The sequence below is a fragment of the Pseudorca crassidens genome, chromosome 9 (assembly GCF_039906515.1).
Source record: "Pseudorca crassidens isolate mPseCra1 chromosome 9, mPseCra1.hap1, whole genome shotgun sequence".
NCBI lineage: Eukaryota > Metazoa > Chordata > Mammalia > Artiodactyla > Delphinidae > Pseudorca > Pseudorca crassidens.
The window spans coordinates 55346945-55373420 of NC_090304.1; the positions used below are offsets into that span (position 1 = coordinate 55346945).

Here is a 26476-nt window from a genome sequence, read left to right on the forward strand (position 1 = left end):
ATAGCACAGGGAGCTCAGCTTAGTGCTTTTTGACCACCTAGAGCGGTGGGATAGGTAGGGTGGGAGGGAGACGCAAGAGGGAGGGGCTATGGGGATATATGTATTCATACAGCTGATTCACTTTGTTATACAGCAGAAACTAACAACATTGTAAAGCAATTATACTGCAATAAAGATGTTAAAAAAGAAAAGATACAAACCCTTTGTTACACTGGGCTTTTTATTCTCAGTGAAAACAAAAGAATATGCATTTATGATATTATACCCTAAAAGTTACAATTGATTTGTCTGTTTGACATTTAAAACCTGTCAATATGCAAATTCTTTTTAAGGGGGAGGGATAGATTGGGAGTTTGGGATTGACATGTACACACTGCTGTATTTAAGGTGGGTAACCAACAGGGACCTACTTATAAAAACATAAAATTTAAAAAGATAAAATGAGAATGTCTCATTTTATAATGTCTAAGGAATTCAATAAGAATCAACATTTTAAATAAAAATTTAAATTTATACATTTAAGGTATACCACATGATGATTTAATATACATATACATAGTGAAAATATTACTACAGTCAAGCTAATTAACATATCACATAGTTACTGTTTCCTGTCTGTGTGATGAAAGCACCTGAAATCTACTCTTTCAGTAAATTTCCAGTATTCAGTCCAGTATTATTAACTATAGTCACCATGCTGTACCTTGGAACATTGACCACTTGAGGGTCAAGTGAAAGAGATAGAGCCAACAAAGGAGGTAATCAGTGGTGTAGGAAAACCAGGAGAGCTTGATGTCACAGAGTACAAAGAGGTTTCTAGAAAGGGTACCAGTTGCCTCTGAGAGGCTGAATAAAATGAAATTGAGGTTTGACCCATAAAAAAGACCAAGTAACCTTAATGAGGGTACTGTCCACAGCAGATTGATGAAGGCAGAAGCTAGATTTCAGTGAGTTGAGAAGGTGAAAAAGATTGAAAGAGCAAAGAGATTGTATTTCCTTATGTTTCTGCATTGCCCTGCGTAGTCCTTTGCATACATACTTGTTAATCAGGAAAGAGTCCTAGAATTTCAGAGGTGAAAGGAAGTCTTGTTACTATATAAAAGAAGAGACTAATGTCCAGAGAGTTTTAGTGACTTTCCTGACCAACCAAATGTATATGGAGAATTGGTGGTAGAGTCAAGACAACTTACCTTTGTAAGTTAAGAGCTGATGTGGCTGAAAACTTAGGCTTGGGAGTCAGTCATATCTGAGTTTTGACCATCACTGTTACTTAATAACTGTGGGACTTTGGGTAACTTACTAAAGAGAGAGGTAACTCTCTGCTTTAGTTTTCCTCATCTGTAAAATTAATAATAGCATACATTTCACATTAGTTGTAAGAATTAATACCTGGCACATAGTAAGGACTCCATAATTCTTTTGCCTTAAAAAATGCTTTTAAGAGGCATGCCCTTCTGTATTTCTTTTATTAGTAATGAGAATCTGAAATTATGTAAAGGAAAATTCGTATTTTGAAATAACAAATTTCAGAGATTAAAAGCATTCTGCCTTACTGAATTTAGAGTTATATAAATGTTCCTACACATCTTACTTAATTTGTTTTTTTTAATTTTTGCCTGTATTGGGTCTTCGTTGCTATGCACGGGCTTTGTCTATTTGTGGTTAGTTGGGGCTACTCTTCGTTGCGGTGCGCAGGCTTCTCGTTGTCGTGGCTTCTCTTGTTGCAGAGCTCGGGCTCTAGGCACGAGGGCTTCAGTAGTTGTGGCTTGCGGGCTCTAGAGCACAGGCTCAGTAGTTGTGATTCATGGGCTTAGTTGCTCCGTGGCATGTGGGATCTTCCCAGACCAGGGCTCGAACCCGTGTCCACTGCATTGGCAGGTGGATTCTTAACCACTGCGCCACTAGGGAAGTCCCTAAAGGTGTACTCTTATAGGGCAATAAATGCGTGCAGTAAAGAGGCATTGAACTTAATCACCCACATGACACTGGAGCCTAAAACTAGGGTTTGTGTAACTTTCGTGTATTTAGGTGAATAAATTAGAGGTTTTCAGAAGCAGAAGAAAGGACAAGAAATTTGTTTTAAATGTTTTCACCTATTAGCACATATTATGCGCTAAACACTTGCACATATTTTGGCTTATTATTACTCACCACTATTATTCCCATTATCCAGATAAGGAAAAATGATTCTTTTGGTTAAGTGACTTGCTCAGGCATGTAGCAAGTAAGTGGCAGTTTAAAATTTAGCTCCTGTCTGTAAGTCCAGCATTCTTGCTGCTGTAGAATAGATCTGCTGCAGGGATTGTCAGCATAACTTCTTCAGCCCTCATGAGTTATCCACGCATCTCTGCCTCTCCTTGATGCTGATGCAGAGGCCAAGAGGCCAGAGTAATCCACAACAGCTTTGAAACATTTAGTTTACCATGATGTAATGAGCACTGGGGCACACCCACCTGTAGGTAACAGCCCTTTTGTGGCATGCCACCTAATCTGAGATTGGTTTTATATGGCTGGAGTCAGATCTAAGAAGCAAGACTAGGGAAGCAGGAGACCAGAGTAGCAGGAATAGGTTTTCTTTCCCCTTTGTAATGCACTTCATTTACATGTATTTCTTTTAATATTTTTCAGGTTTACCTTAAGGTAAAGGAGCCTGTATTCCATCAGGTAATTTTTAAAAATTATTACACATTTTATTATTTAACACTGCCTGTGTTTTCCTTTTCTAGTAAATTATATGCATATACAACTTCTGTAAATGAAATGGTAGATGTTTTAGGAAAGAACAGTGTTTAAAACAGAGATTACAAACAAGTTCCTACAGAAGCACATGTAAGCAAAATAGGAATACACCAAGAATAGTCAATGCCCAGGCCGCACTGGCTATTGGTAGATAGTCATGCAGGTGCAACATTGCTCTTATAAGCAGAAAAAAAACCAGGAAGCATTATACACATGCACATGTAAACAGTCTTTTTTATGACATTATTTTCTAGAAAAGATAAGGGGAAAATACTCAAGGAATGTTCAATCTAACATATTTTAAGTAGTTTTTTGAGGTGGACGGTTATTTATATTGAGGGAAACAAACATAGGAAACTTTGGTATGAGAATTAATAACTTAAGTGCATCCTAGAATGAAGCCAGAGTAAAATGAAGTATCAGACCCTAAATAAAGAGAGCTATTATTTATTGAGTGCTATGATGTGCCTGGTCACTATGCTTATTACTACATAGACCCTAATCTCCCCAGCAGTCTTACAAAATATGAATTACTGTCTATATTTTAAGGGAAATGAGCTCAGAGATACTAGGTAATTTGTCCCAGAGTTACACAGTTATTAAGGGACAGAGCCAGGGCTGTAACTAGATTTGTTTGACCCCTGTCATCCTTCTTTTAACAAAGCGGGTAGATAGATAGATAGATAGATATGATAGATATGATAGGTAGATAGATAAAGGATAAATAACTAAATAAGCATGCAAACAGGCACACATTTCAGGAGGATTAGAGGCCTTGTACTTTTAGAATATTTTGTGCTTATATAAAAAGGTAAATGTTCCTATAATCTTTTAAACTTAAACTAGACAATATCACCTGAAATCTGTTTCTTGAAGAAATAAATTCCAAATCCACGTTATTGTGCCTTGCTTTTTTCCACAGGCCAGCTGAAAGTAGATGTACTAACGTAGATATTATGGGGGGTGGGGCATCCTCACTTTCCTGTTTATTATAGCTTGAAGTGATGTCATTATATATTTACCCCTTTATTAGAAATATTTATTGACACTGTAAAAAATGAAGTTTATTTACGTGAAGAATACTTCAGTTTTTATAAACTTCTTATTTGCCTTTATAAGAAAGAAAAATAATAACCACAAAAGAACAAAATTTGGAAATTTTGAGTTAAGTTTTCTAAGTTTATTACCATTCAGTTTTCTGTTTTGTGTTTTTGACTTATTTGACACTGTGTTTATGTAATAAAAGGAACAAACTGTTCATATAACTTTTCATGCTGCAACTTCCATGTGTTTTTCCAGTAATAAATATTTTCTTCTCTGTGTATAGGGAAGATACTTAGATATCTGTGTATGATAGGAAGGTAGGCAGGATGAAAACTTATAGCTATGGCTTATATCCTAGGCTTAGAGATTAAAAATCAGGATAGGGAAGTGAAGAAGTAAAGGAATGCTAGGGTGAAGTAGATAAGCAATCTGAAGGTAAGACATTCATTCATCAGGTGTTTACTGTGTACTTTCTCATTACCAAATTCTGAGCTGGAATTTGGAAATAAAGAGGCAGTAGAGCACAGACTTTAAAATCCAAAGTGAGGCAGACCTGGATTCAAACTAGTCTCTCTGCTTATTCACAGTATACTCTGGATAAGTTACTTAACTTCTTTGAGCTTTGGTTTCCTTGTTATTCAGCAAACACTTTTTAAGTGCCTTCAGTATGCCCAGTGCTGTACTAGGCACAGGAGATGTACAAGTGAGTGAAATAATGAGGTCTCTTGCTCTTTTAGAGCTCATAGACCACATCTCTAAAGTCGGTATAATAATCTCCTGTAGTTTTCTGAGTATTAAATGAAATAATGCATTTAAACCTTAGCACATAGTAAAACACTCAGTAAATGTTAACTAATATTAATATACTAAAGCACATAAGACATGGCTGCTGGTCTCAGAGAACTCACTATCTGGTCAGGAAGATTGACTTGTAAAAACGTATTTGTAGTATATACGTTTTGTAATAAACATGTAAAAGTAGTACTAATGTAGGCAAGGGCACAGTCTGTCTGTTTAGATGACTCAAAATAGGATTACAAAATACACCTAGTGTGTGTAGCTAAACTATTACTTACTCTAGTACTGAAGAACAAGTTAAGGAAAATAGCCCACTAGTTTGATACAATAGTATTCCTCGCTGCTTTGTAAAGTTTTATTTAAAGAAACCTTTGCTTCAAATGTCTAATCTAATCCTATGCTGGTCTGCAAAGTAATTAGAATTGATACTTTCTTTTGATATTTATACTTAAGGCTTAAAAAAAAATCTTTCCCTAATTATTTTCTGGGTATCATTCTTAAGAAAAGAGAACTTCTTTTTCTGAGAATCTTCTAATTGTCAAAGTTTGGAGTATTACTTTCAGTTCTTTCAGGTAACTTGATATTTTTATGTGTAGAAACTTAGAAAAATTGTTTTAGAATTTGTAAGTAGAAAATTGTTTTGAAATTTGTGACAAGATTTACAATATTTTTCAAGATCTTAAAAATAATGGAAAAGGAAGGAAAAGCAGTGTGGTCTAATCTAAAGGAGCTCTGATTAAGACTGGAATCTTGATTTCTTACCACTTTGATTTCTTGAAGTTCAGAATCTCTATTTCTTGCCATTTTGTTATCCACCAACGAATTTCTTGCTGTACCTATTCTTCAGTATCTTCATCTGTAAAATATTCAAAACAAGGAAAGGTACTATTTCACAAGGATTATATAAAAATAATTAAGGTAATGCAAAGCACAAGGCAATAAACATACTAACACTGTGTGATACTAAAAGTACTTAGTAAGATGTGCATAAATTTCTGCCTATGATGATCATGGAAAGCTTCTAAAAGGAGATATTTGAGTTGAGCTAGAGAGATAAGTAGCGATAGTACAATTAAAAGTATCTGTCACAACAAGGATGATTGTCTTACTAACCAGATTAGCTTCCCTGAGGGAGAATATACTGATAACAGTTCTACTTTACTGTATTAAATCCAAGGTGATCCAAATATCTCCCAAAGAGAGCCAAATGCCATTTATTCATTTTGATGGCCTTGCAAAGGATAATACTCAGATCACATAGCTGTCACATTCAATAGAAACACCAGCATATCTCAAGAAAGAAAACAAAAAGAAAAGCATACATGAGAATAGACTAAAAGAACATTTAAGAAGTTATTGAACCCTCTTAAAGTAGCTAATTGACAAATCAGTAGTTGAATATCTCAGATGAGATCTCATCTAATGTCTCAAAGAGTACTGTTGCTTAAAATCTTCTTGCCAAAGTAGATGTCTCTGAAAGATTCTTTCTAGACATGACATAACAGTATTTTATTACTACCCCTTCTAATTTGACCTTCAAGGTTTGCAAGAAAGAACACTATGTAAACAATTTGAAAAACAGGAACTTGAGTAGATTTTTTAAAATTCTATTATGTTTCATTTGTGCCATTTTATTACAAATTAGGGTAGAAGGAAACTACTGTATAAGCACACTTGGAAAAGAAGATGACGCTTTTTAGTATCTACTATGTGCTAAATATTATATATTCTTTCATATAGTTTATATAGATTGACTCACTCATTATCTTACCAAACTATCAACAAACCTGTTTAGGAATTATCTTCATTTTATAGGTAAGGTAACTGAGAGTCAGAAGGGGTTAAGTAATTTGCCCAGTGTTTCTCAACTAGTTAGTGGCAGAACTGGAAATGGAAACCAGATCTTTTTTTTTCCCCCAAAGCCCATATTGCTTTTATGATATGATATGTCGTTATAGCAGATTACTTTGGAATCTAATTTATTGTCAGATGTTTTTCAAAAGAATGAAAAATACTATTTAGATTTTTTGTGCAATAATGAACTTGGAAAAATGTGAAGACTGAATATGTAAAACTTAGGTATAGCTGTGGTTTACTTTAAGTAAACTTCAATTCAGTTATCAATTCAAAAAACTGCCCGAAGTCAAATATAAGTGAAGTACTTTGGGAATAAAAAGAGATTAAGTAATTTTTATAGAAGGATTTCAGGAAGGCTTCACATAGGAAATGACATTTGAGCAGGATTTATTTGACCATGGAACCCTTTTTTATTGAATATTTCTTAATATCTCTCAGCACGGTGGTATTCTGGGGCACTGTTTGGGAAATCCTGTGCTAAATACGAGATCCTGCAGAACATGAGAAGAGAAGGAAGGCTGGAACCAAACTGTGAATCACTGGCTGTCATGCTAGAGTTTGAAACTTATGATTTTGCCATTGACAGAGGCATAAGATTATAATATCTGTTTCAGATAATTCTGGCAGTTGTATGTAGGATGGATTAGAAGGCTGTATAGTTTGGGCAGAATTAAGATTTTTAACCAATTCTGAATATACCTACAAAAACTATGTTTTTACCAATAGACCACATTGCCTTATGAGACTTATGAAATTGTTTTATAGTTAAAAAGTAATATCTACATTTAGCTTATTACTATTTAAACTATCCTCTACGTATGTAGGAAGCACCAACCTTTTAGCCTTATCATATGAGAATAAATTTATATATTAACTCCCAAAATAAAATGCCTCTTACATCCCTATTTTGACTATGATTATAGAAATATGAAACCATAGTCACCTAGTTCAGTCCCTTCATTTTACAAATGGGAGTCCAAGGCTAAGATAAATGAAGTGACTTATTCAAAGTCATGTACTGAGGCAGTAATGAGGTGGTAGAAAAATCTAGAATCCCCCAACTGCAGCCCTTGGCTTTTTCTGTTAGAGGTTCTCTTTACTATGTTTGGGCAATTGAATGAGTCCATTACAAACTTTAAATGCCGAAATCCCATTACCTATTACCACCATAGGTTCCCACTCACTGGGGCTTTATCCACAAATCCCTACCTGATCTCCCACCCTAATAAACTGTTCGTGACCACAGGTGAGCTGAGTGCCTTTCTCCTAGAGTGAAAGACTTGAGCTCCCTCTGCGCATTCAATGTGAAGCTAATAATTATTCTAGCGGGTTAGTATGGAATTCTTTCTTCATCTTTTAAATGTCTTTTATTTTTAAACAATATCAAACTTACAGAAAAGCTGCAAGAACGATAAAAAGAACTTTTCCACCTGAACCACTTGAAAGTATACTGTCAACCTGTTGGAGCATGACGACTTATGATAGTGTCTATTAGACTTCTCCATTGTAAAGTTATTCTCTGTCCCTTCATAATTAATAAGAACTTTGTAGTAAAGTACTCTGAGACTTACGAAAATACTCTTAATTATTAAACTTTGAATTTATTTTTTATTTCTATGGACTCTCTCTTGTATTCCTATTTTATTCAGTGAGTTATGATGTTACTAACATGGTTTATTTTGGTGTAAAAATTGTCTCAGATTTGGCAAGTGGAGCACTTTCAGGCCGGTGTCTGTGTCCTTTTGACCTGTTCCCATCGTTCTTTGAATATCTCTTACTTTTTGGCACAAGAAGATGTTCTTGGCTCATCTTGTTCTTTCCCTGATCCAGGCCTGATCTCCATGGAGGCTTGGTTTCTTTGAGTGGAGAATGGAATTTAGAAACCAGATCCACGTACTAGATATGTGATTACATGTGTCTCTCCTTTATTAGACTGAACTCTTTGAGGTCAGGAATAGAGTGTCTTTTCATCTTTGAATGATGAATGAATGTCTCGTCCAATGGCTGTCATTCAGTCGGTGTTCAATAAGTATTGGATTGGCCAAAAAGTTTGTTCGGGTTTGTCTGTGAAATCTTACGAACAAACCGGTACGAACATATTGGCCAACCCAATACTTGCTAGAAAATAAACTGGTCAGTTATTTGAAACTCCTCTCCATGTTTTGGCTTAATCCAAGGAATAGACCATAAGGAACGAGTCTATTCCTTAGTGGAGAATGTTAGCTCTGAAGAAATATTGTAAGTCAGTCTCCCTCATTATCAAAATAATTATTGTATATCTACAGTTTCCAAGGTCCCACACTACAGCCGCATCCCACTTAATTTGCCCTCTTTACCTCTCTGTTTCATCTATCTTCAGATCTTTCCACACAGGCATCTTAATGCCAAGTCACAGAACAAAAAATTGTTTTTCTACTTTGCTCAAGATACTTTTCTTTTTACTGATAAACAAAAACACAACATGCTTTTTTCCTAGGCTATAGGCTCCTTAAGGATAAATACCAGGTCTCAGTTTACACACAGCATATTTCTATGATGTTTAGCAGGGAGAAAACACTAATATTTTTATAGTCTTTGGAGTTTGAAGATCAAAAAAATTATTAAATATGGAAAGATATGAAAATTCCTTGTAAAAATATTTTTAGATGAAAATTGCAGGGAGTGTAAAAGTATGTATTCTATTATCTTTTTATTTAAAAAATGACTTATCTTAAAATATGCATAGAAAAAAGGTTATGTGGACACCTCTAGCTTCAAGAAAGCCTGGGAAATCAAGATTTTATAGCTGGACATATTGCCAGCCTAATAAAATCAGTCTTCTATAAAGACAGAGGCAAGAATAGATACTGAGTAGGCCACTAGCAGGGTCTGCTTCAGATTCCTAGGGGAGAATCAGAATGTATAGGGTCGAGGTGCTTGTGAAGAGAAGAAAATTCATTTGAAAAATCCCCATTGCACTTCCAGTGCATACATTCTTATCCAGCATTTGTTATGTTTAACATACTCCCTGAACAATCCATTTCTTTTGACTTCTCTATGCTGATGAGTCATAAATCTGTTAATTCAGCTCAGTTTTTTCTTCTAAGGTTTAGACCCAGATATCCAACTCCTGCTAGAGATCTCCACTTGGATATCTAACTGGCACCTCAAACTCGAAACATATCCAGAAATGAAGTCAACATTTTTATCCCCTGTCTTTCTTTTCATATTATTCTTTAACACAACAAACAATTTCACTATGCACCCAACTGCCTAAGTCATAAACCAGGCTATCATTGATTTTTCCCAACTTATACTAACTCACATATCAAATTAATTATCAGTCTAAGCCCTAAATATTTCCCTAATCTCTCCATTTTTCTCCTTTCCCAGTAACACTACCCTAGTTCAGGCCCCATGTCTCACCTAGGTCACTGCAATACTTTGTCAGTGGTCTGTTTTCCATCAGTCTTGCCTCCTCCTAATTCATTCTCCACCTAACATAACGGGGACATCTTTCTAATACATGAGTGATCATTTTGAGCTACTGCTGAAACTTTCATTCACTTTGCATTGTTCTTAGGATAAAGTCCAACTCCTTAACATGACTTGAAAAGCCAGACTTGAACTCTGCTTACCTTTCTGACTTCATTTTTCCCACTCTTCTCTCCAACAATATATTCTAGACAGCATTACTTTTTTCTAGTCCCCAGGATGTAAGCTATGACCATTACTGTCTTCCACCTTCTCTTAATGTTTGTTATTATTAATAATGCTTGTCCTATTAATACTTCAGTTATAAAATTAAACATTAAATCCTCCAAAAAGTCTTTTTTTCTTCCAGTTTTGTTGAGACATAATTGACATACAGCACTGTATAAGTTTAAGGTGTACAGCATAATGATTTGACTTACATACAACATGAAACGATTACCACAGTAAATTTAGTGAACATCCATCATCTCATATAGATACAACATTAAAGAAATAAAAAAAAAATGTTTTTTCCTTGTGACAAGAACTCTTAGGATTTACTGTCTTACCAACTTTTATATATAACGTATAGCAGTGTTAATTATATTTCTCATGTTGTACGTTACATCCCTAGTCCATGGAAGTCTTTCTGATCTGCATACGTTTGGATTAGGTGGCCTTCCTATGTGCTTAGAAAATACTCTGTTCAGTCCCTGTCAGAGTTAAAATACTACATTTTAACTGCCTGGTTACTTATACCTCTCTTTACTAGATTGTAATTGCAGTGAGGGCAGGGATCGTGCCTTTCTTGTTCACGATTATAGCAGCATGGCTGCAATTATTGATTCAGGTGGGCAATCAGTCTCTAATAGGCTTTCATCTAATACTGTGTTTACTTAGCTTTATTGTAGAATACTAGATCGAGGATACAGCAAGTGTAATGTTTTCATCTCATCGGGAGATTCAGCGCTATCCTTATACACAGCCTCTTTTGCCCTCTCATCCACATAAGTTCTGTACATCTGCCAGGGATGAGAGCTAAGTGTAGTGGAAGTCACTGTAACATGCAGAAGCTACAGCCCCTTTTTATTTCTTTTTTTTTTTCCCCTACCATTCTTTATAATAGGCATCTTTTATACTGTTCTAATGCAGGCCCCAAAAAGCAGACACAACATTCCCCATTTATCTTAACTGTTGTATTCAAGGCTGGAAGACTTGAGGTCATACGCAGCCAGGCCTACATCATCCCAGGCTGGATATTAGTTAACCCTTTACTCAGACTATGATGTCCCCAGGGTCTAGTACAATGCTCAATACATATTTCTTGGATTCCATTTAATAGAGAGACCACAAATAGTAGGCAAGAGTCATAGCAGGGCCTTATAAGAGTGTCCACCTAAAACATCAGGGTATAGAAAGGTTGAAAGTGAAAGTATGGAAAAATATATATACCATGCAAACACTAAGCAAAAGAAATATGGTATAGTTATTTTAATATCATACAAAATAAACTTTAAGGGGAAAGTATGTCTATTGATAGAGAAGGATTACTTTGTAGTATTAAAAATATTCAATTCAGAAAATTGTATTAATTTAAAACTTGTATGTACCTTTAATATATATAATACCTCAACATATATAATGAAAAAAAGACTGAACTAGAAGAAAAAATAGAAAAATCTATAATCTTTGGGGATTTTAATATACAACTCTCAGTAACTCAAGAAGATATAGAAGATTTAAACTGCTTGATTAAAAAACTTGAGCTATAGGGCAAATGTAAAATACTACACCCAACAATTGCAGAAACACTTTGTTTTTCCACATTTACAAAAATTGACCATATACTTGCTCATACTGTAAGTCTTAACAAATTTCAAAGGACTGTAATCAGAATATAATTTCTGACTGTAATGCAATTACGTTAGAATTTAAGTAATATAATTTTAAATAATATAGATCAAAGAAATATAGAAATTTCCAGTCATAGAAATTGGAAAATATTTTGAATTGAATCAATGAAAATAAATACATGTTAAAACTTGGGGGACCTTCTGGTGGTCCAGTGGGTAAGACTCCATGCTTCCAATGCAGGGGGTCCGGGTTTGATCCCTGGTCAGGGAACTAGAACCCGCATGCATGCCGCAACTAAGAGTCCACGTGCCGCAACTAAGAAGTCCGCATGCCACAACTAAAGATGCCGCACACCTCAACGAAGATCCCATGTGCAGCAACCAAGACCCAGAGCAGCCAAAATAAATAAATATATATATATATATGTATATAAAAGAATAGCCACATTAAAAAATGTAGCTATTGGATTCAGCAAAATTCATATGTGGAGGGAAATATCTAGCCTTAAAATGTGTGTACCAGGAAAAAAAGGCTAAAAAAGGAAACATATAGCATATATTTCAAGAAGTGAAAGATAAAACCAAAAAGGAATACAATAGAAAACAAATATACTATGGGGAGAATCAGCAAAGCCAAAAGTTGCTGCTTTAAACAGACAAGTAAAATTAACATACTCTTGGTGAATTTGATCAAGAGAGGAAAAGGCAAGCACAAACAATGTCAGATATGAAGGGACTTCCATGGTGGTCCAGTGGTTAAGAACCCGTCTTGCAGTGATGGGGATGCCAGTTTGATCCCTGGTCGGGGAACTAAGATCCCACATGCCATGGGGCAACTAAGCCTGCGCACCACAACTACTGAGGCCTTGCATCACAGCTAGAGAGCACGCGTGCCACAACTAATCAGCCCATGTGCTCTGCAGCCCGCGCACCACAACTAGAGAGGCTGTGCACCTCAACTAATGAGCCCGCGCACTGTGAGATCTCACATGCCACAGCTAGCGAGCTCGTGCGTCACAATGAAAGATCCCACGTGCCGCAACTAAGACCTGACGCAGCCAAAAAATAAATAAATATTAAAAAAAGAAGAAATGAAAAAGTGATATCACATCAAGCCCTGGTGACATTAAAAAGTTAATTGAATATTATGAACAACTTTATGCCAATAAATTTACATTTTTCATTTTTATTTTTTAAATGGACAAATTCCTAAAGAAAGTATAACCTGTAGAAACTTACAGAGACTACAAAACCTGAATTGTCCTATAACAATGAAAAGTGGTTCAATAAGTAGTCAGAAATTTGTGTGCAAATATGACTTTGCTAGAATGTTTACCACACATTAAAAGAAGAAATAATTCCAGTCTTACACAGATTCTCATAGTGAATCGAACAAAAAGAAGAGATACTCTCCAACTCATGTATGAGGCAAGCAAAACTTTAATACCAGTAAGGAGAGTTTGAAAGAGTTAAAATAACAGGCAGAAGTCCTAGGCAAAATATTTCCAAACCAAATCAGCCAATATAAACAAAAATAGGATAAAGCATCATGACTAAATTAGATATATCCCAGGAGTATCAAGTTGGTTAGACTATTAATCAGTATTAGAAAATTATATTAAAAGATTAAAGGATAAAAATTATATGATTATGTCAAGAGATACAGAAAAAGTATTTGATAAAATATATTAATTCATGATTTTTAAAAACTCTTAGCAAACTAGAAATAAAAGAGGGCTTCTTAATCGGATAAAGATTATTTTTAAAAAAATTTTTTTCATCCTACACTCAATGTAACACTTAGTGATGAACCATTGAAAGCTTTCTCTTTGAGACTGAGCATGAGATAGCAGCACTTGTTATCACCAGTTCTATTCATATTGTACTGGAGGACCAGGCCCACTCAGTTAAGCAAGAAAAAGAAATTAAAATTATTGAATTAAAAAGGGTGAAACAAAACTGTAAATATTCACAAGTGATATACAAATGTATATAGGGAAAACCTAAAGACTCTACAAATAAATTATTAGAAGAGATTTTAAAAGGTAAAGTCACATTATATAAAAGCAGTTTGCAAAAAATGGTTGTATTTATATATAATAGCATCAAACAGGTAGAAAATGACATTTAAAAATTACTACTTATGATAATCATCTAAAAATATTTATGAAGTACCTAGGAGTAAATCTAGCATAAATGTCTAAGACCTATATATGGAAGAAATTATAAAACACATTTACAGACATTAAAGAATATATAAATGAATAAATAGCTATACCATTATTACAAGACACAGACAACACTAATTTAATCTTAAAATTAAGAATTTACGGTCATAAAAAGACACCATAAAGAGAGTGAACATATAACACTATAGAGTGGAATAAGATATTCGCAACACGTATAATCAAGCAAAGACTAGTATATGAAAAGACCTACAAACCAATAAAAAAAGTAGGAGACCCAGTAGAAAAATGGATGAGACCTTTCACAAAAGATTATATCCAAATGGCCGATAAACATACGAAGTGGTATTCAATCTATATTAGTCATCATGGAAATGAAAATTGAAAACACAATGAAATACCACTACATACTCAACAGAATGGCTAAAATAAAAAAGACTTTATAGTACCGAGGGCTGACTAGCAAGGCTATTAAGCAACACTCATACACTGCACATGGGAGTGTTAATCGGTATAACCACCTTGGAAAAGAGTTTGTAAAAACTACTAAACTTGAGTTTATGCATACGCTATGATCCAGCAGCTTGGCTCCTAGGCATATGCCCAGTAGAAATCCCTGAACGTGTACACCAAAAATTACATACACACACACACACACACACACACACACACACACACACACACATATTTTTTAACATCTTTATTGGAGTATAATTGCTTTACAATGTTGTGTTAGTTTCTGCTGTATAACAAAGTGAATCAGCTATATGTATACATATATCCCCATAGCCCCTCCCTCTTGCATCTCCCTCCCACCCTCCCTATCCCACCTCTCTAGGTGGTCACAAAGCACCGAGCTGATCTCCCCATGTGATGCAGCTGCTCCCCACTAGCTATCTATTTTACATTTAGTAGTGTATATATATCAATGCTACTCTCTCACTTTGTCCCAGCTTACCCTTCCCCCTCCCCATGTCCTCAAGTCCGTTCTCTACGTCTGCATCTTTATTCCTGTCCTGCCCCAGGTTCATCAGAACCATTGGTTTTTTTAGATTCCATATATATGTGTTAGCATACGGTATTTGTTTTCCTCTTTCTGACTTACTTCACTGTATGACAGACTCTAGGTCCATCCATCTCACTACAAATAACTCAATTTCGTTTCTTTTTATGGCTGAGTAATATTTCATTGTATATGTGTGCCACATCTTCTTTATCCATTCATCTGTCGATGGACACTTAGGTTGTTTCCATGTCCTGGCTATTGTAAATAGTGTTGCAGTGAATATTGTGGTATATGACTTTTTGAATTATGGTTTTCTCAGGGTATATGCCCAGTAGTGGGATTGCTGGGTCATGTGGTAATTCTATTTTTAGTTTTTTAAGGAACCTCCATTCTGTCCTCCATAGTGGCTGTATCAATTTACATTCCCATCAGCAGTGCAAAAGGGTTCCCTTTTCTCCACCCCCTCTCCAGCATTTATTGTTTGTAGATTTCTTGATGATGGCCATTCTGACCCGTGTGAGGTGACACCTCATTGTGGTTTTGATTTGCTTTTCTCTAATGATGAGTAATGTTGGGCATCCTTTCAGTTGAAAGACTGGTGCCTTTCAACCTGTATATCTTCTTTGGAGAAACGTCTGTTTAGATCTTCTGCTCATTTTTGGATTAGGTTGTTTGTTTGTTCGATATTGAGCTTCATGGGCTGCTTGTATCTTTTGGGGATTAATCCTTTGTCAGTTGCTTCATTTGCAAATATTTTCTCCCATTCTGAGGGTTGTCTTTTCATCTTGTTTATGGTTTCCTTTGCCATGCAAAAGTTTTTAAGTTTCATTAGGTCCCATTTGTTTATTTTTGTTTTTATTTCCATTACTCTAGGAACTGGGTCAAAAAGGATCTTGCTGTGATTTATGTCAAAGAGTGTTCTTCCTATGTTATATATGTTTATAGCAGGATTATTATAAATAGCTAAAACTTAGACCCCAATGTCCATCAGCAGTAGAATGGATATATAAAATTTACATATTTAAATAATGGAATATTAGATAGCAGTGAACACTGATATACCACAGCTCGTATAACAAGTTGAATGAGGCTCACAAGCACAATACTGAGTAAAAGAAGCTTGACACAAGTTTATAAAACAGTTCCATTTATATTGAGGTTCAAAACAGGCAAAACTGAACTCTAATGTGAGAAGTCAGCATAGTGGTAACCCTCGGGGTAGAGAAGGGTATAGAACTTGAGAGTGGTATGAAGTTGATTTATGGTATTCTGCCAAAGTTCAGTTTTCTGACCTACGAAGTCAAAAATTGCAAAGATATTTGTTTTGTGATAATCCTCAAACAGTGTTTATGTTTTGAGCACTTTGTGTGTATGTGTTATATTTTAATTTTAAAAGTTTTTTAAAGTTGAAACAGGAACAAGTAAGTAAGAAAATGACAGACAACCGAATAAAAAAATAGGTTTGAACAATAGCAGATATCAATTGGCCAGTGAACACAACATACAGTGTTCAACCTGTAATCGGAGAAATACATATTAAAAACCACATAGACTGACAAAAATTTAGAAGTCTGACAATATCATGTTTTGAGTATGTGGCATAAAAGAAATAGTCAGAATACACATTGGTTGTAGTAAAGGTTGGTATAACCACTTTGGAAAACAGTTTGACATTTTTAGTAATTTTGATAATAATATACCCTCTGACCCAGCAGTTACATTCCTAGGTACATACCCTGGAGAAACTTCTGTATGTGTGTATTAGAATGTATGCGTAAAAATGTTCATAGAAGTGAAAACTGGAAATAACCTCAAAATGTCCATCAACATAAGAATTGGTAAACAAATTGTGGTATTTGTTTATGTGATATCAAAAATGAATGAACTATGGCTACATATACAACATAATTGAATTCTAAAAGAAAACAAAAACAAATGTATGTAACATTATTCTATTGTAAATTAAAATTTTAAAAACTTATTTAGGAGTGCATATTTAGGACGCCAGTTTAAGTTAGTAAACACGTAAAGAAAAGCAAGAAAATGTGTTTATTTTAAAAGTCAGGAGAGTGGTTTCCTCTAAGGAGTAGGGGAGAGGGTTGGACTGGGAAGAGATAACATGTGTCTTGACCTGAATGGTACTTTCCCAGTTATTGGCTTTATAAATATTTAAGTTATACATTTATATTCTATGCAGTTTTCTTGTATTTAATATTTCACACTTCTAAAAGTTAAATTTTCCCACTAGGTTCAGGTTTCCAAGTAGTAGTACCTATCCAGTGCTCAATATAGAAGAGAAAGAGGTTAGTTGTTGGAGCCAAGTCTGGGAAGATATGGGAGCATATAGAATAAAGAACACAGGGGAGTAGATTAACGTCAGTCAAGAAGAAATGGGCACTTCTTTCCTTAGAAACTAGGAATGGGAGAAAGAATGCAGGGAGAGGATGCATATGAATGCACAAACACTTGGGAGGAGAGTTTAAAAGAGTTCAGATTTATAAGATGGGAAGTAGAATCATTTGCTGAATGTGAAGCTAACAAGAAGGAAAGGATTTCTAGGGAATATGAGGCAAAAATACAGCATTTGTTCAGGTTTTAGCATATATTTAAAATTTCATGGAACCATTCAGAATTAAAATTGACATGAGACTTCTGATATTGATTATTCACAAGCAGGCTCTTTCCACAAAGGTTAGTATAACTCTTCATTATATAATTATACATCTGTTCTTTAAAATGTAATGAAAGATAATAAATGTTTACATTTAACCGGGAGGACTATTTTTGTAGGCAAAATATACTTCCTTTGCCAAAGAATCATGATTTTACTAACTTCATTTTCCCTTTCTTCTTCAGGTCATGTATGGAATGTTGGTCTTCACATTAGTAGTCCGATCTATTTATATTGTTACATGGTAAGTAGTTTGGATCATCAAAAGAGTACACTTAGGTGGTAAATCTGTAGCCTGAACTGAAATAACACATAAAACCCAACTCCAGAAGGGATACTGGTAGAAAACTTATAACCCAACATTTATTATGGTATATTGCAAGAAATACTAATTCTTTAAATAAGTTGTTAATAGGCATCACATGAAACCAAGAGTTCTAAAATTAAAGAAATTTGAGGAAAGCTGTGTGTGATGGCCTCCTTTTGAATATTTATAATGTACACGAGTTTATTCAAGGCCTTGAAAAATCCTACAGTAGAAAAGAAAATAATTGTTTTTGTGTTTCTCAAACTACTTAATTAAGGAACCCTTTTTGCAGAACACCTCTCAAGGAAGACTGTTAGTGTCACAGAGAAACAGTATTCCAGAAAGATCATTTAGGAAATAGGCATAATATTTATAGAGTTCATGAAAAATAAAATAAGAAGTATTTCATGTGAGTACCTGACATAGGGCCTGACCATATAACAGATGCTCAGTAAGTAAATAGTATGATTTATGGGTTTGTTCCTGTTTTTTTCTTTTTTAATTAAACTTTTTGTTTTGAGATAATTGTAGAAGCACGTGCAATTGTAAGAAATAATAGATTGTCTGTACCCTTTACCAGTTTCCTCTAGTGATAATGTCTTGCAAAACTATAGTACAATATCATAACCAGGATTTGACCCTGACAGAGTCAAGATACAGAACAATTCTATCACTACAAGGATCCCTGTGTGGTCTTTCTGTAGCCACACCCAGTTCCCTCCTACCCCGTTTCCTTACCCCCTATGCTTAACCCCTAGCAACTACTAATCTGCCCTTCATTTCTCCCATTTTTCAGAGTGTTATATAAATGGAATCACACAGTATATATAACCATTGGGATTGGCCTTTTGCACTCAGCATAATTCACTGGAGATTAATACAAGTTGTTGAGTGTATCAGTAGTTCACCCTTTCTATTGTGAGCAGTATTCCGTGATATGGATGTACCACAGTTTAATCATTCACCTGTTGAATAACATCTGGATTTCCAGATTTTATTTCTAGTTTTTTACTATTACGAATAAAGCTGCTATGAATATTTATTTACAGGTTTTTATGTGAATATAAGTTTTCATTTCTCTGGAATAAATGCCCAGAGTGGAATTTCTAGGTTGTATGATAATCATATGTTTAATTCTTTTTAAAACTTTCAGACTGTTTTTTTTTTTTAAATTAATTTATTTTTGGCTGTGTTGGGTCTTCGTTGCTGCACGTGGGCTTTCTCTAGTTGTGGCGAGCGGGGGCTACTCTTCATTGCGGTATGCGGGCTTCTCATTGCGGTGGCATCTCTTGTGGAGCATGGGCTCTAGGGCACACAGGCTTCAGTAGTTGTGCCTTGCAGGCTCTAGAGCACAGGCTCAGTAGTTGTGGTGCACGGGCTTAGTTGCTCTGTGGCATGTGGGATCTTCTCAGACCAGGGCTCGAACCTGTGTCCCCTGCATTGGCAGGCGGATTCTCAACCACTGCACCACCAGGAAAGCCCAACTTCCAAACAGTTTTCCAGAGTGGCTCTACCATTTTACATTCCCACCAGCAGTGTATGTGTGACCCAGTTTCTCTGCATCCTTGCCAACATTTGGTGTTGTCACTATTTTTTATTTTAGTCATTCTTACAGATATGTACTGATATCTCATTGTAGTTTTAATTCTTGTTTCCCTAGTGGCTAACGATGTTGAACATATTTTCATGTGCTTATTTACCATCTGTATATCCTCTTCGGTGAAACATCTGTTCATGTCTTTGCCCATTTTCTAATGGGATTGTTTCTCTTTTTTTAATTTGAGTTTTGAGCATTCTTTACATATTCTAGATACTCTTCATCAAATATGTGGCTCACAAATATTTTCTCACAGTCTGTACCTTGTCTTTCATGCTGTTCACAGGGCCTTTCACAGAGCAAAAGTTTTTAATTTTGATGAAGTCAGTTTATCAACTTTCCTTTTACATATCGTGCTTGGGCGTCCAGGCTAAGGACTCAATGCCTAACCCTAGGTTTTCCCATTTTTTACAAAAGTTTTGTATAGTTTTACATTTAAGTTTGTGATTTATTTTGAGTTAATTTTTATGTAAGGGGTAAGGAGTAGGTTGAGGTCCATTTTTTAACCTACAGAGGTCCAGCTACTCCAGGACCACTGGTTGAAAAGGCTGTTTCTTCACTGAATTGCTTTTGCACCTTTCTCAAAAATTATTTGGGTATATTTGTGTGGATATATTTTTGAGTTTTTTTATTCTGTTGCATTCATTTAGGTGTCTATCCCTCTACTGGTCCTACTCCCTGATAATTGATTACTCTACCTATAAAATACCTCTTCAAATCATATAGATTGATTCCTCTCACTTCTTTTTCAAAACTGTTTTTGCTATTTGGGTTCCTTTGCCTTTATGTATAAATTTTAGAAGAATAATGTCTATATTTAAAATCTTATTGGCATTTTGATAGGAATTGCATTAAACCTGCCTATCAATTTGTGAAGAATTGACATCTTTACTATATTAAGTCTTCCAGTATATGAACACAGTGTGTCTTGTGTGCCTCTCCATTTATTTAGATCATCTTTGATTTCTTCCATTAGCATTTTGGAGTTTTGATTTTCTTCTTTTTAATTTTTGAATTTTATTTTATTTTTTTATACAGCAGGTTCTTATTAGTCATCCATTTTATACACGTTAGTGTATACACGTCAATCCCAATCTCTCAATTCATCACACCACCACCACCACCACCCCGCTGGGGGGTAGCACACAGTATTGCTTTAAAGGGTCTACATGTGCTCACCCAACCTAACCAATCCTGTTCGTGTCCATACATTTGTTCTCTACGTCTGTGTTCCAATTTCTGCCCTGCAAACCGGTTCATCTGTACCATTTTTCTAGGTTCCACATATATGCATTAACATATGATATTTGTTTTTCTCTTTCTAACTTACTTCACTCTGTATGACAGTCTCTAGATCCATCCACATCTCTACAAATGACCCAATTTCGTTCCTTTTCATGGTTGAGTAATATTCCATTGTATATATGTACCACATCTTCTTTATCCATTTGTCTGTCAATGGGCATTTAGGTTGCTTCCATGACCTGGCTATTGAAAATAGTGCTGCAGTGAACATTGGGGTGCTCGTGTCTTTTTGAATTATGGTTTTCTCTGGGTATATGCCCAGTAGCAGGACTGCTGGGTCATATGGTAATTCTATTTTTAGTTTTTTAAGGAACCTCCATACTGTCCTCCATAGTGGCTGTATCAATTTACATTCCCATCAGCAGTGCAAGAGGGTTCCCTTTTCTCCACACCCTCTCCAACATTTGTTGTTTGTAGATTTTCTGATGATGCCCATTCTAACTGGTGTGAGGTGATACCTCATTGTAGTTTTGATTTGCATTTCTCTAATAATTAGTGATGTTGAGCAGCTTCTTGGTCATCTGTATGTCTTCTTTGGAGAAATGTCTGTTTAGGTCTTCTGCACATTTTTGGATTGGGTTATTTGTTTTTTTAATATTGAGCTGCATGAGCTGTTTATATATTTTGGAGATTACTCCTTTGTCCGTTGATTCGTCTGCAAATATTTTCTCCCATTTTGAGGGTTGTCTTTTCGTCTTGTTTATGGTTTCCTTTGCTGTGCAAAAGCTTTTAAGTTTCATGAGGTCCCATTTGTTTATTTTTGTTTTTATTTCCATTACTCTAGGAGGTGGATCAAAAAGGTCTTGCTGTGATTTCTGTCAAAGAGTGTTCTTCCTGTGTTTTCCTCTAAGAGTTTTATAGTGTCCGGTCTTACATTTAGGTCTCTAATCCATTTTGAGTTTATTTTTGTGTATGGTGTTAGGGAGTGTTCTAATGTCATTCTTTTACATGTAGCTGTCCAGTTTTCCCAGCACCACTTATTGAAGGGACTGTCTTTTCTCCATTGTATATCTTTGCCTCCTTTGTCATAGATTAGTTGACGATAGGTGCGTGGGTTTATCTCTGGGCTTTCTATCTTGTTCCATTGATCTATATTTCTGTTTTTGTGCCAGTACCATATTGTCTTGATTACTGTAGCTTTGTAGTATAGTCTGAAGTCAGGGAGTCTGATTCCTCCAGCTCCGTTTTTTTCCCTTAAGACTGCTTTGGCTATCCGGGGTCTTTTGTGTCTCCATACAAATTTTAAGACTTTTTTGTTCTATTTCTGTAAAAAAATGCCATTGGTAGTTTGATAGGGATTGCATTGAATCTGTAGATTGTTTTGGGTAGTAGGGTCATTTTCACAATATTGATTCTTCCAATCCAAGAACATGGTATATCTCTCCATCTGTTGGTATCATCTTTAATTTCTTTCATCAGTGTCTTATAGTTTTCTGCCTACAGGTTTTTGTCTCCCTAGGTAGGTTTATTCCTAGATGTATTATTCTTTTTGTTGCAATGGTAAATGGGAGTATTTCCTTAATTTCTCTTTCAGATTCTTCATCATTAGTGTATAGGAGTGCTAGAGATTTCTGTGCATTAATTTTGTATCCTGCAACGTTACCAAATTCATTGATTAACTCTAGTAGTTTTCTGGTGGCATCTTTAGGATTCTCTCTATATAGTATCATGTCATCTGCAAACAGTGACAGTTTTACTTTTTCTTTTCCAATTTGTATTCCTTTTATTTCTTTTTCTTCTCTGATTGCCGTGGTTAGGACTTCCAAAACTACATTGAATAATAGTGGCGAGAGTGGGCAACCTTGTCTTCTTCCTGATCTTAGAGGAAATGCTTTCAGGTTTTCACCATTGAGAATGAAGTTTGCTGTGGGTTTGTCATATATGGCCTTTATTGTGTTAAGGTAGGTTCCCTCTATGCCCACTTTCTGGAGAGTTTTTATCATAAATGGGTGTTGAATTTTGTCAAAATCTTTTTCTGCATCTATTGAGATGATCATATGGTTTTTCTTCTTCAATTTGTTAATATGGTGTATCACATTGATTGATTTGCATATATTGAAGAATCCTTGCATCTGTGGGATAAATCCCACTTGATCATGGTGTATGATCCTTTTAATGTGTTGTTGGATTCTGTTTGCTAGTATTTTGTTGAGGATTTCTACATCTATATTCATCAGTGATATTGCTCTGTAATTTTCTTTTTTGGTAATATCTTTGTCTGGTTTTGGTATCAGGGTGATGGTGGCCTCATAGAATGAGTTTGGGAGTGTTCCTTCCTCTGTAATTTTTTGGAAGAGTTTGAGAAGGAAGGTTGTTAGCTCTTCTCTAAATGTTTGATAGAATTCACCTGTGAAGCCATCTAGTCCTGGACTTGTGTTTGTTGGAAGATTTTTAATCAGAGTTTCAGTTTCATTACTTGTGATTGGTCTGTTCATATTTTCTTTTTCTTCCTTGTGCAGTCTTGAAAGGTTATACGTTTCTAAGAATTTGTTCATTTCTTCCAGGTTGTCCATTTTATTGGCATAGAGTTGCTTGTAGTAGTCTCTAAGGATGCTTTGTACTTCTGTGATGTCTGTTGTAACTTTTCCTCTTTCATTTCTAATTTTATTGATTTGAGTCCTCTCCCTCTTTTTGTTGATGAGTCTGGCTAATGGTTTATCAATTTTGTTTATCTTCTCAAAGAACCAGCTTTTAGTTTTATTGATCTTTGCTATTGTTTTATTTGTTTCTGTTTCATTTATTTCTGCTCTGATCTTTATGATTTCTTTCCTTCTGCTAACTTTGGGTTTTGTTTGTTCTTCTTTCTCTAGTTCCTTTAGGTGTAAGTTTAGATTGTTTATTTGAGATTTTTCCTTTTATTTGAGGTACGCTTGTATAGCTATAAACTTCCCTCTTAGAACTGCTTTTGCTGCATCCCATAGGTTTTGGATCATTGTGTTTTCATTGTCATTTGTCTCTAGGCATTTTTTGATTTCCTCTTTGATTTCTTCAGTGATCTCTTGGTTATTTAGTAACGTATTCTTTAGCCTCCATGTGTTTCTGTTTTTTACGTTTTGTCCCCTGTAATTGATTTCTAATCTCATGGTGTTGTGGTCAGAAAAGATGCTTGATACGATTTCAGTTTTCTTAAATTTACTATGGCTTGATTTGTGACCGAAGATGTGAGGTATCCTGCAGAATGTTCTGTGTGCACTTGAGAAGAAAGTGTAATCTGCTGTTTTTGGTTGGAATGTCCCATAAATATCAATTAAATCTATCTGGTCTGTTGTGTCATTTAATGCTTCTGTTTCCTTATTAATTTTCTGTTTGGGTGATCTGTCCACTGGTCTAAGTGAGGTGTTAAAGTCCCCCACTATTATTGTGTTACTGTCAGTTTCCTCTTTTATAGCTGTTAGCAGTTACCTTATGTATTGAGGTGCTCCTGTGTTGGGTGCATATGTATTTATAATTGTTATGTCTTCTTCTTGGATTGATCCCTTGATCATTATGTAGTGTCCTTCCTTGTCTCTTGTAACATTCTTTATTTTAAAGTCTGTTTTATCTGATATGAGAATTGCTACTCCAGCTTTCTTTTGATTTCCATTTGCATGGAATATCTTTTTCCATCCCCTCACTTTCAGTCTGAATGTGTCCCTAGGTCTGAAGTGGGTCTCTCGTAGACAGCATATATATGGGTCTTGTTTTTGTATCCGTTCAGCAAGCCTGCCGTCTTTTGGTTGGAGCGTTTAATCCATTCACGTTTAAGGTAATTATTGATATGTATGTTCCTATGACCATTTTCTTAATTGTTTTGGGTTTGTTTTTGTAGGTCCTTTTCTTCTCTTGTGTTTCCCACTTAGAGAAGTTCCTTTAGCTTTTGTTGTAGAGCTGGTTTTGTGGTGCTGAATTCTCTTAGCTTTTGCTTGTCTGTGAAGCTTTTGACTTCTCCATCGAATCTGAAAGAGATCCTTGCTGGTAGAGTAATCTTGGTTGTAGGTTCTTCCCTTTCATCACTTTAAGTATATCATGCCACTCCTTTCTGGCTTGTAGAGTTTCTGCTGAGAAATCAGCTGTTAACCTTATGGGGGTTCCCTTGTATGTTAATTGTCATTTTTCCCTTGCTGCTTTCAATAATTTTTCTTTGTGTTTCCTTTTTGCCAGTTTGATTACTGTGTGTCTCAGTGTGTTTCTCCTTGGGTTTATCCTGTATGGGACTCTGCGCTTCCTGGACTTGGGTGGCTATTTCCTTTCCCATGTTAGGGAAGTTTTTGACAATAGTCTCTTCAAATATTTTCTCGGGTCCTTTCTTTCTCTCTTGTCCTTCTGGGACCCCTATAAACACATTGTTGTGTTTAATGTTGTCCCAGAGGTCTCTTAGGCTGTCTTCATTTCTTTTCGTTCTTTTTTCTGTTCTGCAGCAGTGAATTCCACCATTCTGTCTTCCAGGTCACTTATCTGTTCTTCTGCCTCAGTTATTCTGCTATTGATTCCTTCTAGTGTATTTTTCACTTCAGTTATTGTATTGTTCATCTGTGTTTGTTTGTTCTTTAATTCTTCTAGATCTTTGTTAAACATTTTTTGCATCATCTCGATCTTTACCTCCATCCTTTTTCCAAGGTCCTGGATCATCTTCACTATCACCATTCTGAATTCTTTTTCTGGAAGATTGTCTATCTCCACCTCATTTAGTTGTTTTTCTGGGGTTTTATCTTGTTCCTTCATCTGGTACATAGCCGTCTGCCTTTCCATCTTTTCTAACTTTCTGTGAACATGGTTTTTGTTCCACAGGCTGCAGGATTGTAGTTCTTGCTTCTGCTGTCTGCCCTCTGGTGGATGAGGCTATCTAAGAGGCTTATGCAAGTTTTCTGATGGGAGGGACTGGTGGTGGGTAGAGCTGGCTGTTGCTCTGTTGGGCAGAGCTCAGTAAAACTTTAATCCGCTCGTCTGCTGATGGGTGGGGCTGGGTCCCCTCCCTGTTGGTTGTTTGGCCTGAGGCGACCCAACCCTGGAGCATACCCATACTCTTTGGTGGGGCTAATGGCGGACTCTGGGAGGGCTCTCGCCAAGGAGTACTTCCCAGAACTTCTGCTGCCAGTGTCCTTGTCCTCTCGGTGAGACAGAGCCACCCCCCACCTCTGCAGGAGACCCTCCAACACTTGCAGGTAGGTCTGGTTCAGTCTCTATGGGGTTACTGCTCCTTCCCCTGTGTCCCGATGTGCACACTACTTTGTGTGTGTCCTCCAAGAGTGGAGTCTGTGTTTCCCCCAGTCCTGTCGAAGTCCTACAATCAAATCCCACTAGCCTTCAAAGTCTGATTCTGTAGGAATTCCTCCTCCCGTTGCCGGACCCCCAGGTTCGGAAGGCTGACGTGGGGCCCAGAACCTTCACTCCAGTGGGTGGACTTCTGTGGTGTAAGTGTTCTTCAGTTTTTGAGTCACCCACCCAGCAGTTATGGGATTTGATTTTATTGTGTTTGCACCCCTCCTACTGTCTCATTGTGGCTTCTCCTTTGTCTTTGGATGTGGGGTATCTTTTTTAGTGAGTTCCAGTGTCTTCCTGTCAATGATTGTTCAGCAGTTAGTTGTGATTCTGGTGTTCTCGCAAGAGGGAATGAGAGCATGTCCTTCTACTCTGCCATCTTGAATCAATCTCCGGAGACTTCTAGGAAAACCACTGACTTG

The 26476-nt window shown here is 35.9% G+C and overlaps 1 protein-coding gene across 5 annotated transcripts in view; it reads left to right on the forward strand.

Annotated features, from left to right (window-relative positions):
* Nucleotides 1–26476, forward strand: part of ACER3 (alkaline ceramidase 3) — a 221207-nt gene that overhangs the window by 160509 nt on the left and 34222 nt on the right. For all 5 annotated transcript variants that reach the window (XM_067750445.1, XM_067750444.1, XM_067750443.1 and 2 more), the window contains 2 exons: nt 2629–2664; nt 17793–17851. In XM_067750445.1, the coding sequence (XP_067606546.1) occupies nt 2629–2664; nt 17793–17851 (95 nt within the window). The remainder of the gene's footprint in view (nt 1–2628; nt 2665–17792; nt 17852–26476) is intronic.